General features: G+C 34.6%; 1 protein-coding gene across 2 annotated transcripts in view; it reads right to left on the reverse strand.

The window, feature by feature from the left end:
- FRMD6 (FERM domain containing 6) overlaps positions 1 to 17,275 on the reverse strand; it is a 36,746-nt gene extending 19,471 nt beyond the window's left edge. The window contains exons 1-6 of one of the 2 annotated variants that reach the window (XM_012724309.1): positions 17,031 to 17,275; positions 9,941 to 10,031; positions 7,156 to 7,235; positions 6,114 to 6,190; positions 3,930 to 4,116; positions 778 to 933 (exon numbers count right to left, since the gene is read on the reverse strand). In XM_012724309.1, coding sequence (XP_012579763.1) covers positions 778 to 933; positions 3,930 to 4,116; positions 6,114 to 6,190; positions 7,156 to 7,235; positions 9,941 to 10,031; positions 17,031 to 17,129 — 690 coding nt within the window. In that variant the 5' untranslated portion in view covers positions 17,130 to 17,275. Of the gene's footprint in view, positions 1 to 777; positions 934 to 3,929; positions 4,117 to 6,113; positions 6,191 to 7,131; positions 7,236 to 9,940; positions 10,032 to 17,030 lie in introns of both variants that reach the window. The other variant, XM_004681872.2, reaches the window with a different exon arrangement.
- Between the last annotated feature and the right edge of the window lie 3,583 nt (positions 17,276 to 20,858).

The raw sequence follows: 20,858 nt of genomic DNA on the forward strand, positions 1-20,858 counted from the left end.
AATAGGGAGGGAAGGGTGAAAAGGAAAGGGCAAGAAGATGATAAATAGTAGTATGACTAATTTCCTGCAGAGTCTGGCCCCTGTTGTTATTTGGGTGTGTGATCCTTGACCAGGATGGGAAAATGAGGCTAGAGGCACACAAGATACAAAAAAAAAAGTAGCAAACTTCAGAGAGTGAAGGAAATGTGGAGTTCAGCATTTGAAACACAAAGGCTCTGTTAGAAGACCTGGGTTGAATCCTGGCTCTGCATAATACTGTGGTCCCCAGTGTGTTTTCTGTTTGGTACATGAAGGTTACAGTTTCTATCTCACAGAATTGCAAGATTAAAAAAGAAAAGGATAACAATACAGTGTCCAAAAAACACAGTATTCGATAAACACTAGCTTTTGTAGCAATGTTCTTATTAGTGGATATAATGCATACATAGTTTTGAGGAATATTAAAAATTATTGCTTAAACAAGTTGTAAATGTTACTTCCTAAAACAGAAAATCAAATTTAGGAAGAAAAAAAAAGATTAGTTTATGATCACTGAAAAGCCAGACTCGTAATTTAAAGTGGTTTGTTCTCTCAGTACTAGTGTCACTGAAAATACTGTATCCTGCTTCTGGGTGAAAGGAAAGCCTTGCTGACTTCCAGACTGACCTATGATGACAAAGAGCCGTTCAAATGAAACTCTCACAATAAAAGCCTGTTAGGAAATGAAATGACAAGTTTATCCTAACGGAGGCAGTGTTTTCAGTCTCAGAAGCTACAGATGTTACGGCAGTTTTGTACCTTATACAATCTGTAGTAATGAACGGCCACATCGTCCAGTCGAACAGCCTCTTTGATATACTTAAGATGAGCCTCAGAAGCAGTCAGCGCAAATTGATCTTTGTGCATATTGGGAATGTGCTTCAGGATGTAGTCCTTCCCTCTCTTAGAAACAACCTGTGGGATACAATGGGTATGCAATGAAACATTCGCTGGAAGGAAATCAGAGCCACCTTCCTCCCCAAAATGCTAAAAAGGAGGAGAAACTACAAAAGGCAACATAAGTCAGCTAATTTCTAGTAGAAATTGCCCACTTTTATTCAGTTTTCACCACCTGTTTTTTGAATCAGTGAATTCGAAAGGTACATCAATTTAGCAGTAAAACTGAAGAAAAATCGTAAGAAGTAGGAAAACTGTGTTATTTTTGGTTTTAGAACCACCCAGGGAAAAAAATGCATACTTGTAAAGTTTTAATTTTTAACATATAATTGTCTATACTTGTAAAATCACTGGTACCATGAAATATACCTACTGTCAGCATTCAAGTTCTAGAAAGAACTTATCTCTTCTAAAAGCATACCTACAAGAGGGAGGTTCTGAATGTTAATGTAGAGAAGGCAGGAGACTGAAGGAATTCTCTGAAATCTGGTTTTGCAAGACACTGTTATGAATACTCTACTGGAATATTTATGAAAAAATAATTTCCTTGAAAAAATTATAGCAATTCACTGTTTCAGGTTTTATGTCACAGTAGCCTCAACTTCTAGAAGTCAAAAATACATACTATCCATAGGCTAAAAGAAAGTTGCTGATTAGCTAAAAGGGTTAGTTGATTTTATAAGGGTTATAAAATACAAAAAGCATGAAAAGAGAGTAAAAGCACTGCAATGATCAGAATAAACGAATTAAGAGAATTTTCAGTTTCAAATTGTTTTTATAGATACTCACATTTTATTTCTTTCTGTTCAATTACCATGTTTTACTGAGAACTCAGTAACAGATTTTTCTTTCTGGATTCTTTTACATGAATAATCATCTAATTCAACACTTGTAAACCTTTATAGGTTACATATGTCCGCATGCACGCGCGCGCACACACACACACACACACACACATACACACCAGAAAATAACATCTGTAAAAATGCTGAAGTAGAAAGGCCTCAGCAGTCTCAGAATTCAGGAAATTGGTAGCTGGCACTCTGGATGCCATGGCACATTGATTGGAAGTTCTGATTTCAAAGAAGATTCAGTGAAAACCTGATGACTTTGATCCAACACTGATATGGGATGTTTGGACTGCTTTTGTGGGTTCTTTCAACAACTGAAGCACTTTAATTCAGTGAACAAAAGCTTACCATAACCAGCTCAATATAGAAAGAAGAAAATATAGGGGAGGTTAAGTGTTTACCCATCTTTTAGAACATACTAAGAAATAAACAGGAAAGAAATGGATCACTTGAAATTAAGAAGTAAAACACTTATGATTAGGACCTTAGTGAACCCAGTGGAGGGACACTACAGAGTTTGTCCAGAGGGAACCACACCTGAGTTGAATCTTGGCAGAGAAACAGGAATTATCCAGATTAAATAGAGGGGCTTCACTGGCTAAAGAACTGTGAGAACAAAGACCAGAAGCATGAAGCACCACAGCAGGCGTGAAGACAAAGGAATTACTGGATGTGGTCACAACATAAAAATCAAGGTCCAGAAAATAAGTCAGAAAGGCTAGCAGGCCCACATTCCAGAAAGTTTAAAGGCCATGCTTCAGAGGATGGGCTTCATGCTGCAGGTAGCTGGGGAGTCTCTGTAGAATTAAATCAGAAACAAAATCAATTCCTGTACAAGCTGTGACTAAAGACTGAGGAAGAGACAAGACACCACGGTAGTGCTGTTAAGTACTGATGAGAGCTGGAAGCTGGGATATGAGGAACAATGATAGGAAGAAGACACAATAAATATTTGGGAAGTTAACAGAAATACAAGAGCAATTTATTTCTCAAGCTGGGTGATGGGTAATTAAGTTCATGTTGGAAGTTACTCTGAGTGACTGTAAGGGTAGGGAGACAGAGGGTGCAGTGGGTGAGTTCTGTATGCCTCTCATGGTTCCGGGCAATGCCCAGAACATCAGGAATACGAAGTGAGGAAGGCACAGAACTGAGGTTGAAGCAAGTGGGATTTGATGGAGGACCTTTGAGGTATACTGGGCAAACAGTCATCTCACTGGTACAGGTAGAGAAATGTATTTGGGAATCACCAGCATGTAGGCAGTTGTTAAAAATCACTCATTTGGATGAGGTTTCCTAGGATTTAAGTGGTCAAGTGTTAAATACAACTCAGGAATTCTGGAAAAGACAAAAAGTGTCCTTTAAATTTGGCAATTTAAAGGTTACTGATGACCTCAGGGAGAATACCAGCAAAAAAGGCAGATTGAAGAAGAGGGTTGATGAGAATACATGTGGGAAGTAGAGAAGCAGAAAAATCAAATATACATTTCCAAGAAGCTTAAACTGAAAAGAGAAGGCAAGAGTAAGCTGTTCTTTCCTCTCCTTTCCTGATGATGGTGTGGTGTGAACATGTTTATATTCTGCCTAGAGAGGAGTTAATGTGAGTAGAGACTAAAGAGATAGAAGAGACATGGAGGAAGGACGAGAACAGATATGGAAGGGAAGCAGAGATAAAGATAGCTGAGCCAGTTCATGTTGGAATAACCCAACTTTCCAACTGCAGTAAGTGGGTGGTCCCTCTCTGGGAGGGAAAAGATGGCAGTCAGCACAAGTAGTTTACTTATGCTTGTTTTCTCAGCACAGGGAAAGCTGTGAATGATCTCACCTTTTAAAGAACTGTGTTATTCTCTTTTTATTTCCCTGACAAAAATGCTGTTCAGATTAAGAGTAAATAAGGTCAAAGCCAGGGAAATGTCAAGAGAAGACTAGCAAATTCCAAGTTCCCCCATATTTAGGATGGAGTCTTCTTCCTAGGAACTATAAGCCAACTGAAGAGAAGAGACCATATATCCTGCCCTCAAGCATTAAAATTTTTTATTTAGGCATCATGAAGCTTTATTGGCTACAAAACATCTGGGTTTCTGTTTCTTGAAGCAACATCAGTAGCAGTGCAATGAACAAAAATGTGCTAGAGAAAACACTATAGAATTTGAAAACAGTGCCTACCCAAGATGGGAAGTAAGCTTCTGGCTCAAAGTATTTTCCATAGTGTTTATTCCTTTTGAAGTTCCCAAGATCAGCCTGCAGGGCAAAGGCTGCCAGCAGGAAGTAGGCCTCCTCTCGGAGTACACACTGAGAATGAAGAACTTGTTTTCTCAGGTGCCAGTAATAATAGTATCTTGCTGCTCTGTCACTAGGAAAATAAAAGATAACAGAACTCACATTTTGATGGAACAATCCAATGGCATGTAAACAGAACCCAAATCCTGCTCTCCATCTGGTGACAAGGGTGCTTCTGTTTTTGTTCCCTCTTCTTCCTCCCCCACCACTCATTGCAAAGGAGGCAGCTGTAGCTAATACTGACTGCTGCTTCCCTGACATCATAGCCAGACACAACTCCACGTCAGAATCCCCATGTTCCATTGAGAGAATGGGGGAGAAACATGGCAAATCTTTCATAGGTAAAGTTTTAGTTAGAAGCCTTGATATTTGTTGTCTATGTAAAATAATTTTGCTATAGTAATGCTGTACATGTGACATGAAAAAACAGATTTAAGGGGACAACCCTGGCTTCAATGTTTACTGCTTGCTTCTGTTTTGATTAGAAATCCTCTAAGAGCTTTTAAAAATGTTTCTTGTTTACTATGCCTTTCTAGAGAAAAATATGCTTTAACTACAGTGTTCTCTAAGAATGAAAGAATTGAAAGTTTTCCTCAAGTATTTTAAAGAGTTAAGTAGCTGTTACTTTATGGATGTGTTTTTATAGGCATGTTATGACAATCACGATGCTCCTCACACACTGACATAGTAATAATATTACTACTATAATCCATTGAGCTCCTACTGAAAACTATGAGTAAGAAGTGCTTATACGGGGAAAACATGTTTGAAATTCCAAAATATGTCACAGGCAAAAAAAGATGCCTTTCTAATCAAAGTAAAAATACAAGAAAAAAGTGTGTGTGTGTGTGTGTGTGTGTGTTTAACAAGCTTATTTGCTTCTCAATTATTTTAGGTTGAATGTTTACCCAAGACTCATAGCCCATTAACTGATGATATAATAACACATGGGCTTATTTTAAGCAAGATCATGTTTAAGTATGCAGAGCTTAAAAATACAGCATTTATGTAATTTTTCCCTGTGGGGCAGAGAACTTTCCAGAGCACTTCTTTTTATAATGCTGGCCACACCGTATTTGGACCAGTTCACATCTAGGGGAAAAGGGTAAAAATACTGGGAAGAATTAAACACTCATTAGCCCCAGGGAATTAATTACAGGCTAAAGAATATATTTTCCTCCTTTTTAGCACATTCCATACATAGCAGGTAAATTGAGTAAAAACTTTTATATAACAACACTTCTCAGCCTTAAAAAATATTCTTTATGGGCTAATTTATTTTTTACTTTTTAATTTGTATATGGCAATGATATAAATAAAAATCAAGAAGATTTCACTAGCCAAATATTATTTTTGCCTCTTTTTCATAGTGTTTCTCAAAATTTAAAAATAGGTAAGACAGAGTTCACTTTTCTAGTATTGTTTATTGGCAACCAAATTACCTCTGGAAGTTTTCCAGCACTGAATCCTCCCATACCAACTTTCTGAAATGGTGACTTCTGAGTCGTGAACCCGGTATTTATGCACTTAACTTCCAGAAAAAGAATCAATTATCTGATCTTGCAAAGCTGGAAATAACATTCTCCCAGGATAGCCCCACTGGTCATACTTTTGCTTGAAAGATACTGTCAAGTACGGAAGATGACCCCAAGGGTGAAAAGAAAACCAGGCCATAAACACTGCACATTTTTATAGGAGAGTTCTTGCTCCTGTTTATGCCCCACCTCACCATCAGAAAAGAATATAATCATTGAATGGAATTCTCCACTCTTCACAAAAATGCTAGCTCCTTCTTGAATGCATTATTTCTTCTGGTGATGAGATGTTCTTGAAAATGTGTAGTACAGAAAGTATGAGCCAGTGATACTATTAACATTTTCTTTGACAGTCAAATATATTGTTCATTCATTTAACAACTATTTGGTGAATACCTACTCTGCCTCTGTTCTAGTAACTGAGGATAAATGAGTATGGAAAAGGATTTTTTTAAAAAGCCCCCCTCTTCTGGAGAATGGTGGCAAACAATGTTAGGAGGAGTTCATGGGTAAATAATCTCTCCCTATCTCATACCTGATCAATCTACCATTTTCCACATAATACTGCACCCGGAAGTGGATGATCATAGGCGGTCCAAATTGGTCAATACCCTGAAAGAGAAGACATATAAAAAAAGTTATTTTCAGTTAATGCAGAAATGGGTTTCAGAAGCAACAAACTAACATAATGTACAAGATATTTTTAAAATGCTAATTTCCACTTTTAATGAGTGAGAGCTTGCAGAGGGTAGATAGATGACCTACCAGGTTCATCAAAAACCAGAAAGTTACAAAGCTTTACTATGGTATCTGATACTCATTCACTGTAATGCCAATGACAACATAAGGGAAGATAAAAATAAATGTCAGTGGAAATTTCTAGCTGAGAGTCAGTTCTTCTCTCAGCTCTGTCCCCTGTGGTGACCATTTGCTCCTCATTACAAATGTTCTCTTGTTCCTCTGACAATCCACATACCAAATTCTAATATGCTGTTGTTTATTTAGAAGTTCATGTTTCTTACTTTGTAGTTAGCTCTCAAGTAGCCTTTTCCTCTATTCTGAAAATTCTTAAATACAAATTGGATGATCTAGCTTTAGACTTCAGGGATTTATTCCTCAATTACCAGTGTGATCCCAGAAAAACCACATAAATTCCCCATGAGTGTTCCCCCGTGTAAATGAATTTGATGTTCACTAAAGACAGCACTATAATAAAATAGAAACTACTATGCATAAGTATAATAAAAGCAGACTTTAAAATTACTAATAACATTCAGAACATCAGTTTGAATAATAGTTGAGTAACAGTCACAAGAGGAATATTTTTCCATGCTTTCATTATAAAAAAGTTAGTGTCCAACATTACTTTAGCAGATATCCAAAATATACTACATAATTAATCCTTGATTAATATGACACTTTAGAATTTAAATTTATTTCCCTTTTCCATTCTGTGCTGTATAAAGTACTGTTAAATATTTTTCTATTGTCTGAGAGCAAAAATCCCTGGGAAAAAAAAATCAAAATAATTTTGCTCATAAATGTTATCTCACCCAAGTGACTTCGTATTGGCGTACCTTGCTGGCCTCTTTCTTCCATTCCTTTGGACAATACTTATAAAGCTTTTGTGACAACTCCATATACACATGTTCATTATCTGCACACACAAAAAAGGATACATAATAATAAACAACAGATTTGAATGAAAGACGATATACAAAGAAACAACCTTTTAAAAAGCCTTAAAACTTGGAAATATACCAAGTTTGCAAACTACTGGGAACTCAACAAGATACCAAAAAGATAAAAGATCCTGTGGAGTAGACATACATGAGGTTCCTTATGAATTATTTTGCTTTTGGAAAGTGAAACATGTATATTAGAATAGTGACATTTAGAAGACATTTCATTTTCAACTCCCTATTTTTTTCTTAGTTTCTAGTGTCATTACACACATAGTCTGAACTTCCAACACAGTTGGCATGGGTTGGTCTTAGAAAAGCTTGCTTTTACTAGGCTTATAGTGGATTCTTTCAGTGGTACAATGTAACAAAACAGGACAGAAACATTATCTTCCTTGCCCCTTAAAACACAAGAAAACTGATGACATTAGCCCATTTCACAGTGAGGCTGACCCCTGCTTTGCGAAGAATAAGCTGACATGACTTCGTGTTCTCACATAAACCATAAAGCAAAATGGTAAACAACTACTTTGCAATGCCTTTGAGACTGATGTTGTATACTTCCTTCAAGGTAACGACCTTAAGATGAGCAAAAGGTAAAAACCCACGTAAAAAAATAAAATGACCTGAACAAGACAATATAAAGTACAATTTTCTTATTTCCTAAGAGTTATTTTTAAAAGACAGATCTACTTCAGAAAAAAAACTTCAGCATTCCTATCTAATTCAGAGATTTGAATGTCATTTTTACAAAAAAACCTTGGATAACACATTTTCTCATATTGTCACTCCAGACTGAAGGCAGGGGTTTGACTGGAAAAGTACCATAAGATAACAGGCAGGGGAAAGCTACCATAAATGGCATTGTAAATCAACCAACTTGAATGAAAGGAACAAGGAAGTGATCCCAGAGACAAGAGAAGATGCTACTTATAAATCCACTTATCAGATCAACTAAAAACCAACTCCCAACTCTCACATGTTACTGATTAAACATGAAATGGACAAGACCAGACAACCTTCCTGTTAAATCTGATTTGTATTTGGCTTGAGTTTCTGTCTGAAAAAGTAACATAATAACAGAACTGCGACTCTTTACCATAAGATCACATGCTGTCTTTTTAACTGTTGCTGTGTCTCTACCATTTGATGGTTTGACCAGAGCGTTACATTTTAAGGATTCTCAAGCACACATCAAACCTGCAAAGCAGGTGGAACAGTAATTTTAATATGACGTATGAGAAAACTGAAATTGAGGAAAGTGATATGTTTAAAGCCACACAGCTAGCTAGTGGAAGAACCAGAATCAGAACTAGTTCATCTAATTCCTGCTCCAATGTTCTTTCGCCACATTATGATCTAGTCTTTCTTTTTAAAAGGACATCTTTATAGATCTAACTTTGAAACCTAAAAAAGAGTAAACTGGTTTCATTAGACTGACTTATTGAACAATAGAGATTTATAGTGAGGCTGAAGCTATAGTAAGATTTTGGGGGGGAAATGTTATTTAGACTGAATAGGGCACCTTCTTCCAATCTATTTCCTGAAAGAATGACTAACGTAGATAGTAACACAAAGATGGAGCCAAACATTTGTGTTTTTATTGCTGTAAGTACCACAGGAAGAAAGTGAAGAACAAATGGCTGATTCATCAGTTCCTGATATATTCCCTGCTCCATGCTCTCTGGCCTCTCCTAAAAAGACAACTGAAAACAGTTCACATTATGGAGGAGAAGGGCTGTGTTTGTCAATGATCATGCTACACTTTCCAATCTGGAATAGCTAAGCACTTTATGGTGTGAATCAAGATCTTACGTGCCATCAAATTTAAACCAATTACAGTAGTAGAAAATAATTCAGATATAAATATAAAATATAAAAATATTTCATACATAAAAATCCTCTTTGAAACACTAAACAAACATGAGAGGGCTTAAGAATCTAAAAGATTAGAGACATTTTAAAATGTGATTTTAAATAAGAAAGCTATCAAAAGAAAGAAATGACTATCAAGTTATAATCCTGGCAACTTAATTCTAAGGTGTTAAGGGAAGGGAGAAGGGGGAGAGTAGAGAGCTTATATGACTCATTACTTGGAAATCTCTGAATAAAGTATACAGAAGAGACTGAGCCCATGTCTTCAAGTCACATGGTCTGATGGCAAAAGAGAAGGGTTAAGGAGGAAAAAACAAAATATGTGTACATTAATAGACCACTTTGTTTTATATCACACAGACAATAGCAAGAGAACTTCCATAAAAGAAAGCCAGTTTTGTTATGTCCAAATTCTTTTTTAATGTAAAGAATTACAAAATAGTTAAATTACAAAAACACCCTAGATATTCTCCTACTAGCTTTAGCTGTTCCCTGAGTGCACAGACAAAAACACAACTTGGTATATTAAAACATAAAGAAGCAGATATACAGAATCCAGACTCATAAAGAGGAACCAATCTTTAAATCAATCTTTAATAGTACCCAATCTAAAATTCTTAATGTTGTAAGAAATACACAACAGTAAGTATTTTGAAATGAGTATTAAATTAAATTAAAAAAAACAGTTAATGGATATTTTAACAATCATAATTTTAAGACATATACTCAATTTAAGTCATACTATAAAATGTCATTTCCTCAGTGACAGATGATTAAATCCATCAGAGATGGTACTAAGACTTACTCTGTATAACACTTAGTCCAAAGAGGTGACAATCCTTTAGCCTGAGTAGGTCACACACCTGGACCAGCAGCTGGTGACATAGAATTTTAACCTGTGGGGGAATCAAAGCACATTTAAAGTAATAATTCAACCAAATGAGCCATATAATCAGGTCACTTAATGTATTATATATGTGAGCTTGAAAGAACAAACTGATATTAGCAAAACAACTGCTAGTTTATGGAAATCATTTTAATCTGTGGCTGTGTTTCAGTAATGATTATCAGAATACAAATTTTTACAATGTGGTAATAAAGTACCAATGCAATCTTAACTCTCAAATGGATAGGTCTTCCTTTAAAACCATGGTGGAAAATGATTATTTCAAAACATATTAGATGAATTTCATATGAATTAGTATCTTCATATGAAAAATTCTTCCTTTAATGGTCTAAGCAAAATATTCATTGAATAAACAATGAGCAGTCACCTAGCTTTTATTTTAATCACTGTCAATCGCCTTTATAGTATTTTATCTTTCAAGTATCCACACACGTTCTGAGTCCTAGTATAAACCATTTTGCAACTCTGGGGATAAAGTTATTCTAAAAAGTCACACATTTAAGATAGAACAGTCTTTAAAAGATACAGTTTTATAATTTCTCAAATGTTTAATGAAATGTTTTGGGAGACAGCAATTTGGTTGAGTCTGCCATGTTTGATTCAGAATCACTAAAGCTTATTAAAGTTGGGATTGACGTATGAGATCTCCCAGATCAATTTTATTTTATAAAAATGGAAAAAAAACTCAGAGTTTAAATTAGGCAGTTAAGGGCCTCCCTGGTGGGTTAAAGACAGCACTATCAAGCTATCAACAGACACTGTAGTACGAGTTCAATCCACATCCTGTCAGGAAGCTGACCCACATGACATAGCAGACCCCTCCTATCTCACCTGCTGCTTCCCTCAGCAATGTATTTCAGTACAGCTGCCTGTTCTGCTCACCCCTTGAACTTCTGGCCTACACACCAGTTCTTGTATGTATAAATAAATAAATCTTTTTTTAAAAAAAAAAATAGGTAGCTAGTAGTGGCAAAAGCATCAAGTCATAACTTTGCTTATCTGTGTATTAAAATATTTTTACATGTGTATATTAATATAGGTGCAACATGAGAAACTTACCATTTTAGCTTTACACATTACATGTGACAATTCTCTCATTTGTATGATTAACTTGTGAATTCTTTATTCAATAATGATGCCACTTATAGTTTTAATTTATTATAAAGTTTAAATTAGGTAACTGAATTAATGACTTTTTAATACTTTAGAATATATGTAACTCAGTTTCAGAAAATAGAAAATATGCAGAGATGCCTTTGAGAAAACAAAACCATTAAGAATGGTGATCATTACAACTAAAGTAAGAAAAGTAGGCTTAATATTTTTACCACATCTATTATTAAATGACAACTAACTTGAAGCACCTCTGTCACCAAAAAGAGCAAAGATATTTATGGCCAGAGTAGCACCAATTCAGCTGATCATAAGCACCTGAAATGCAGTGAGGTCTCGATAGTGTCTTACTCTATATTCAGGATATGTTAATTGGCACTCAGTAAACACCAAGATGAGTAGGCCAGAAGACTTGACTGCCCTGTTTTATGCTTACAATTCTTTTGAGCAAATCATTTTAAAATATGCCATTTAGGAACTTAGGGAGAATACACAAATGCAAACCTAATATTTGCCAGTGGAGAATCATTACTCTTTCGTAACCAAAGACTTTGGATTTTGAATTCCTATACTTGTATTCCCAATCTACAAATACGAATCAGAATGATTAACCAAAAAATCAAGTGTCATAAAAAATTAAAATATATAATACAAGTTTGAGATTTAAAATGTCCTATCAACTTTATCATGATTTTATTTCCAAAAAGTTAATGCTTAGCTTTGACTGTATTTAAAAATGTAACATAAAAAGACTTTGGGGGCCCTCTCTGGTGGCGCAGCAGATTAAAATCAGGACTAAGAAGCTGAGGCCACTTCAGCATGAGTTCCATCTCCGCCCTGGAGGTGACCTACATGGTGCAGCAGACCTCTCCTGACCCGCCCGCTACTCCCCTGAGCAGTGTTCTTTGTTGATCTGCCTATTCTGCTCCCCACTCTGTCTCTGGTGAATCCTCTAACAGCCCCTAAACCTCTGACTTGTACCCCAGTTCTGTATGCATAAATAAATCTTTTTTAAATACCTTGTGTTAAAATATGATAATCAACAAAAAAATTTCAAACTACAAACCAAATTAAACCATGTTGTAACTTTGTGTAACTATTGTTCAAATAATGCTGCATATTTCCTACCTACATCCCATATAATTATTATCATTCCACTAGTTTAAATCATGTATTTGGAGTCAACCAATAAAACTCTTTAGAACTATCAAGTAAGTCAGTGTTCTTTAAAAACTGTAATTAAATAAGGCTGTGGCTCTCAAGTCTTACCTACTATGTAAACAAGCCTGAGTTTTTTGTATTTGCAAATTATAAGTCTTTAAGGCCACATTTTAGCTGATTATGAAAATTTTCAAGTCCTTTAATCTTTAGGAGAAATGAGAATTTAAAAAATGGTACATACTATGATGTGTTAAGAAAAGGAATTAAGACATCATTGAAAAAATATACTGCATGTGAAACATTTTAATAAAAACAGCATTTGAACCTAAATGTCAGTGGTTTATTACTGAGCAAGAATATTTAAAACATGCTCTAGAAAAAAAAGAATTATTTATTTTAGTGTTAGTTAAGAGGTATAAGCTCTTTTCCACAATTTATATGACTCAAAAACTTTGAGGTTCTTATATTCATATTATTCCCAAAATTTTCCAAGTTTTCATGTTTAGTATTTAGTATCTGATGGCAAAAATAGCTTCAAACAGCCCCCTATTAAGTTCTACTTATGGAAACTTTAGAATGACCAAAATGTTAAATTACTCTACATGCAGAAAGCTAAGTTTACCAACTACACCTGTCATGGAACAAATCTTGTTTAATTAAAAAAAAAAAAAGTTGGAAAAAAGACCATTAATGAAATAGTTTTTGCTATAGTTAATTTGTTATACCACAATTCTATAAACATTAACTGCTGTTTCCTTAATACAAAGACACTACTTTGTAGAAAAAGACCTCTGGCAGCTGTGAACTGGTTTACTGGCAGTGAGGGCTGCAATACTAAATCTATATGCCTTCTTTCCTTTGGTCCAATCACTTGCTAATAAGGAGTCTAGACTTGGCAAGTTAGTCTACCTGGAACCAGAATATTTTATAGACCTTAATGGAGTTCAGACTCTTCATTTGAATTTTATTTTCCAATGAAAAACACAAACAGTTCAAAGAAATCATAATAAGTGCTGCTCTGGTGAGGGCTCACTTACTGACAGTTCCTGGGCTCCAGGCACTGCAGTGTATGCTATACCATACATACTATATTATGTATAATTTATACAATATAATTGTGGCACTTATCTTTTTAAATCCTCAATCATCAAGTGTTTTTGTGAAGAGAGTAAGATTCTCCATACTTTATAGATACGGAAACTGAAATAAGAAAATCTAACTTGTCCAAGTTTTGTAAAATGATTTCTACTTAGGCCAGGTGAAGCTAAAATCCTCTTTGATTATGATGATTTACAGCTATACAGTTTACTGTCTTGACCATCCTGTAAGGATTAATGCACTAATTTTGCAAAAAATGAAAAGTAAAATCAATCTCTGGCTAGAAGTTAAAATAATAGCAGCTATTCTCTATGTCAGGAATTATGTTACATGTTAACCCTTCATTCTCACAACACCTTATCACATGGGTATTATTCCTATTTTATAGGTGAAGATGTTGAGGCTGAGGGAGGCTTAATAAAAATTCCAGAAGTCATTTAAGTCACTGGATTTAAATTTAGGTGTGTGTATTTTAAGACATTAAGACAGTCATGTCTACCCTTCAATTATTCTTTATAAAGGGAAGACAGGGAGAAACTGAATGCCTATTATGAGCTAGGTACTGTGGTGAGTTGCTTTTTTTTTTAATTGATTGCTTTTACAAATGTAGAAACTAAGTGAGATTAAGCAACTTGTTCAAAGGTCATAAAACAAGTCAAGAGTAGAATTAAATTATGAAAATTATTATAACATTTCTCAACAATGATGATGATAATTATTACTACTTATAAAGATGATGGTAATTATATTATTATTAATTATTATTATGAATGACCAGTACTTACTCTGTACTTACTATGTATCAGGCACTATTCTAAGGGTCAGGTCACTGATAACTATGCCAAAAACACAATCTGTGGATAGTGTTCTGCGAGTGAAAGAGACTAAGTGGTACCGGTAAACCGCTTTCTGCTTTCTGGTTTGACTTTAGTGTTCATAACACCTGCGGAGGCAGATCTTGTAAACTGTAGATTCCAAGCTTCACATACACATAGGCACCGCCAAGAAGAGGAGTACCACAATTTGAATATTAGTAAGTTCCTCAAATAATTTTAAAAGATTTTAAAACCACATTTCTACAGTCTGTTTGCCCTAATTATCTTTACCACCTGAGATTTTTATACAAATTAATTTCTTCAAAAATTGTCGTTAACTCTTAGTACCCTTCAATAGTCAGCTTAGCATTCCTCTCATGGGTATGAGGTCAGTTATAATTTGTTCCATATCCTCTATGTGTGTCCGTGTACACACACACACACACACACACACACACACACCCCTATTCATACGTCAAGTAGTAAAAAGACAGAGTGGAACTGAGAGAAGTTTAAGTGCCTCTGCTATATGCCCTGGATATTAGCTAGTTTCAAAATTTAGTGGATATATTTTTATATAAATGTACAAAAGAACTCAATTTATTCACATATATAAGCAGAATTACATTTTAATATTTTATCACAGAAAAGGAGCAGGATATTGTTAATTTTTATTAGTTTTAAAAAACAAATGCTCCAAAAATAACAATCCAACATTTCATATATTCAGAACAATTTCAGGCACCCTGTGTAGGACTGTAGCTGATCTATAGAAATTCTGCCAGATGACTGCAGTCATCCAATAGACAAGTTTGATGTTTAGACCACCCCTCTGAGCAAACATGAGGTTACATTAAGGCACTACAGTTATTATCAGAGTGAAACTAAAGTAATCATGGTAATAAGCAGAACCTCTTTCTATCTAAACTTTTTAAGGAAGCTGTTTAAATGTCATATATATTTAATGTTAACACTTAGATTCATTTATACAGCAATTGAGTTTGAAATACAGTGGCATATAGCAAACAGAACTATTTCAAGGCATGAACTAAGAAAAAATTTTCCCCCAATTCTATCAGAATCCAATCAGTTTAAAAGGAACAGGGAAGCCAATAGCAGGAAGGGGTTGAAAAATGTTAGACATAGTATTACCAGGAAATTGTTGGGTTATCTATACCAAAGTTAATATATATGTGTGTGTCAATATATGAATATATGATATAAACATGTATCTTATGTATAATTCCAAGCCCGAGTATGACTGCAGAAATGTAAACAAAGAGGTATAAACATAAAATGTTCACAACCGCATTTTATGCTCTTTTATTCATAATAGTACATAATCAAAACAACCAATATTCATCAACAATAGGTGATGAAACAACAATAGGTGATGAACAAGCAAATAGGGCATATTCATATAGTGAACTATTACACATAATGAAAAAGAATTACTGTCACATGGAATAGCATGGATGAGTTTAAGAAGTATAGGTGCACCCAGAAGTCAGGTGCATACAGAATATGCCACATAATTTTCAGTGCAGAAAGCTGGGAAACAAACGAAACTTTATAGCAATAGAGTTGGGAACAGTTATTACCCTTTGAGTGAAGTTTAATGACCAGAAAGGGTCACAAAAGATCTTTTTAGGGTGCTGAAAATATAGCACATTTTAAATAATCACATGGCTTTACACACTTGCAAAAACTTAATGAGCTGCATGATTAAGAGTTCTATGTTTTGGCCCTCCCTGGTGGCGCAGCGGGTTAAAGCACAGCACTAAGAAACTAAAGCCACTTCCGCATGAGTTCGATCCCCGCCTGCCCCGGAGGTGACCACATGGCGAGGCAGACCTCCCCTGACCCGCCCGCTGCTCCCCTCAGCAGTGTATTTCGTCGATCTGCCTGTTCTGCTCCCCGCTCTGTCTCTGGTGACTCCTCTCACCCTCCGCATTTATGGCCTGTACCCCAGTTCTGTACAAATAAATAATAAATCTTTAAAAAAAAAAAAGAGTTCTATGTTTTGCTGTATGTAAATTATAACTCAATTATTAAAAGAAAAATAGTATCACATTCCTCAATGTTCATTTTAACCAGGAGTTAACTGGTTCATGAACCGTAAGCTACAGCCTAGTGTGCACATGAAAAGACTATACTTGAAATTAGATGTGGGTTACTGTTAAAACAACAATCAAGAGACTCCCTAGTAGCATAGCACAGCACTAGAGCCAGTTACTAGACATGTTTGATACCAGCCAGGCAGGTGACCCACATGGCTCAGCAGACCTCTCCAGTCTCTTCCGCTGTTCCCCTCTGCAATGTATTTCAGTAGATTTGCCTGCTCAACTCCCCCTGTCTTCGGTGAATCCTCTCACCTCCCCACACCTCTGGCTTATACCCCAGCTCTTGTATGCATAAACAAAAAATAAATCTTTAAAAAAAATTTAAAAAAAAATTTAAAAATCAAGGCACACGTTAAAAAATTACCATGTGTACAGATGACAACTCAAAAGCATTTAAAAAGCAAATTCATATTCATAACCAAAATTTAGATACCAATAAAAAGTGTAAAAATAATAAAGCAGTTATTTTTCTTTAATATGGTTACCAAAAGTCTATAATTTTACTTCAGGTTAGAGAAAATTTGAGATAGATGCATTTAAGTCATACTTCAAAGTTAATACTAATTCTGCTACATTATTAATGATCTCACTTCAATAATTTCACCCTTCACCACACCTGACTATGGTCACTGGTGGGTACACTCTATTGAAACATTTCTAAGAGTGGTATATACTCACATTTATGATGATGTTCAGAGATTCATCATTGGGCAGGAAAATACACACACTCCGACGGTCTTGCATGACTCTGTTGTTATGGAAGTTCAATTTGTTCATCGTGTTGTGGGCTCTCTATTGGTCAGGGCTGAGCTCCGAGTCCTCGGCAATTTCTCTGGTTCCGAGCACTCCAAAGCCAAACTCTGCTCCTCATCACACCCCCTACAGGAGAAGCATCATGACGTTCGATTACGGAGATTTCATAGCTGTAAAAAAGCCCAAGAGGAAGTGGTGAACGGACATGGCAAAACTCGTGAGGCCAAAGACAGTGAAAGGAGAAGCAGCATGATTGCCTTTGTTGGCACAGAGAAAGCATGTCTCAAAGCTAGAGTGGCCTAATTTAACAGGTGAGAGCCCACTGAAATTAATGCTGCATCTTGTCTACTACCAACTGTTTTAAAATCTTCATTCACACTCATGAATTAAACATAAAGCCAAATGAGTGCCACACCTTTAAGACAGGATGGTGCACTATAGTCTTTTAGGAGTTTCCATGGGAGACAAGGAAAATATTCTGCTATTCTGAAAATAAACAAAATGACAAAACAGAACAAAATTCTCGATCTGTCTTTCCTCTCTCTTTCATTACAAACAAACTCAAATAAATGCCTTGGCTCTCATATTGCATTCCGTCAGCAACCACAGTGTCATTTCTTTCAAAGGACACCAGTGGTTCTAGAACATCTGAAGAATCCATAGGAATCACAACTGCTGTCACTTACCATAGTGGTAAAGTCCTCCTAACAACTCTTTCTTCCCTGAGTTTTTATGGAGGAACTTTCTGTCTCCTGATTCTTTAACATGAAAATTCAAATTTACTTTTTTCTATTTGTTATTTCACCAGCCAATTAATATGTAGAAATAACAACACTGCATGTAAGAAACCCTATTTATTTATAAAAGAAATGCTGGTTTTGGGTAGTTTATTAAACATATTAATTTTATTTAACTTCTCTTAGGTTTTCTAAGTATACAACCTTGCATACTTAGTAATGAAAATTTTATATCCAGTTTCCATAATCTTTTGTTTCTTGTCTACTGCATTAGCAAGTCCTTGTAGAATAATTTTAACACATTATTAGATGTTTTTGACATTTAATGAATAAGTCTAATGTATTATATAATATTACTGGTATGAAGTTAAGACTAGTTGTCTCTCAAGGTAGTAGTAATTATATTTGTAGATTACAAAAGAGAAAATCCAAGAATATTGTATTGTTTTACCAGGAAGAAAGTGTTAACTATAGTTCTTATAAAAAAGTTATTATCAAATTTCCCAAGTTCCTAATAAATTGAATAAATATGAGTCCTATAAAGGAAATGTTAAATATATTTGTAAGACAAAAATCACCCCAAGTAAAGACAAGAATACCAAAAATTAAGTGTTCTCTTATAGTTTATGGTGTCTGTAAACTGATTTGCATACCACCTAAAAAATGCTGTATGTCTACCAAGAGAAGTTATATAACTGTTGATGCTCTCAAAACTATGCACAAACATAATCAAATAAAATTCTTGGTAAAAAAGAAAAAAACTTATTACCAGTGCTCACATAAATGAAAGCATAATTGAGAATCTTGGCTATTTGCTTTGTAAGTTAAATATCTACCTATTATCACAAGGAGAATGGGAGAGAATATATTCTTAAATAGCACCAAGAATAAATTAAAAACTAGTATTTCTTTTTAAATGTACATAAAATACCATACATACCAAGAATAAATTAAAAACTAGTATTTCTTTTTAAATGTATATAAAATACCATACCATAAAAAGCTACCATTCAAAACTAAAATCAAACAGCAAACTTATATGTGATGTTTCCTTAAGACTGTAATGAAAAGTCCCTTAAGATTATTGTTTTTCCTCAAAAACTGGTACTTTTTTCACATTAGGGTAAGCCAGCACATCAATGGAGTTCAGTCTCCATTAGCCAGTACTGCAGTTTTCTCCTGTACGGGACTGTTAGCCCATATGTTTTATGACCACAAATGAACTATATACCACATATCCAATCACCCATCTTAGGAAAGGTACAATTTTAGGTCCAACAGCTCCAAAGTACTAACTGGAGGACTAACACTGGCTGCAGTAGAATCACCTGGCCATTTTAATAAATACAGAATCTGAGCACATGACATTTCCACTCAAAACGGAATTTCCAAAGTTAGACCCCAGGAGTCAATCTTCTTTAAAAAACTTCTATGTATTTCTGACATGCAATTTTGCTTTAAAATCACACTTTACTCAACAAAAGGGAAGTAATGAGCAAAGGATTGGTTGGACATAATACCTTCTTAGTGCACATTGGGAAAATATTGTGAACATATGGAATTGGGGATGCCTTGTAGTCAACTACTCAATCTATTTAACTTAATAATTCTCACACTTACTTGGGCACAGCCTCTACCCAAGACATCTATTAACATCTGGTATATTCTTAGCACATTCTTAGATGTGCCATTTGCGGAATACAGCTCCAAAGTGATTTCTGTGTCAAATATTATATTTCATGGCAATTTTCCTCCTGTATTGACATATTCTAACACTTTGACTTCCTCAATACTATTAAAATCTTTTCAAGAAAAAATTATAAGCTATAATTAAATGCATCTTACTTAAATTCACACCCTTAAATGTTATTAATCCCAATTTAATTCTTATTTAAATCTACACTTCAAATTGAGTTACTCCTATAATTTTTCATTTCTAATTAAACCAATTAAAGGTGGGTATTTCTACTGACCTAGTTACAATATTTTTTGAGGTTTGGGATGTTTCCAGAGTTTCACTAAAATAATTTTTGAAATTTCATGAGTACAATTTTTATTTTATGGCTCAAATAATGTTTTTAAAAAAAGACTGGAAGAGAATTAATGAAGAAAATGTAATAAAAACAAGCTATAATAAACAGTGCTGCTTCACTGCTTCTATTCCTGCTTTGAAGTTGGCAAACTAAAAAAGCCCTGAAAGAGATAGGATTAGTTCTTACTTTACCCAAGACTGCATTAAAGCTGATTAAAAGGTTCCACTGAAATAGCAAAATAACCATATCACTTCTATGTTCCAGTATAAAATTTAATCTTAAATTGAGGAGTCCTGGGGGAAAAGAATTATACTATTTATACCAATGTGAATTATAGAAATGAGCCTCTAAGCCATTGACTTCTTATTGCTATTGCATCCTAAACTAAGTTCTAATTCAGTACAAGAAGTACAAATTAACTATAGTAGAGCTGACCATTTCTGTCCAACAATTTTAGGATTGAAAAACAAGCCAAATAGTAGTAGTATTTCCAGACAAAAATAAAAGAGATTTAAATAGTAATCAAACTTCATCCTGACATCTTTATTAAAGGATCATCCAAGAATAAAAGTATGGACTTCAGTACATAAATCATAATGATTTATTTCTTGTGACAAATGTACCATCTACATACATGATGTTAACAATAAGGAAAAATGAATACATGGGGAGATACAGGAACTCTCTGTACTATCTTCATAATTCATGATTATTTAAAGGAAGTCTGAAATTTTAAAGTTTAAAAAAAAAATAGCCTAGGTCTCCAGAAATTTACTCACTCACATAATATAGTCTGATATTGAATCAAGAACTCTTTTAAATCTGAGATTGCCACCCAAAATAAAGTGAAGGTAGTAATTTGATAAGAAAATTACTGTAAGGCAACCACCATTAGAAGGTTAATTGCTTTCAGTAATCAATAAGTATCCTTAATATTTAAAAAAAATAAAATTAAAAATTATCTTGGGAAACAAGATTGTACA

This window comes from Condylura cristata, unplaced genomic scaffold (genome assembly GCF_000260355.1).
Source record: "Condylura cristata isolate star-nosed mole 26May11 unplaced genomic scaffold, ConCri1.0 scaffold00013, whole genome shotgun sequence".
In the NCBI taxonomy this organism is placed as follows: domain Eukaryota; kingdom Metazoa; phylum Chordata; class Mammalia; order Eulipotyphla; family Talpidae; genus Condylura; species Condylura cristata.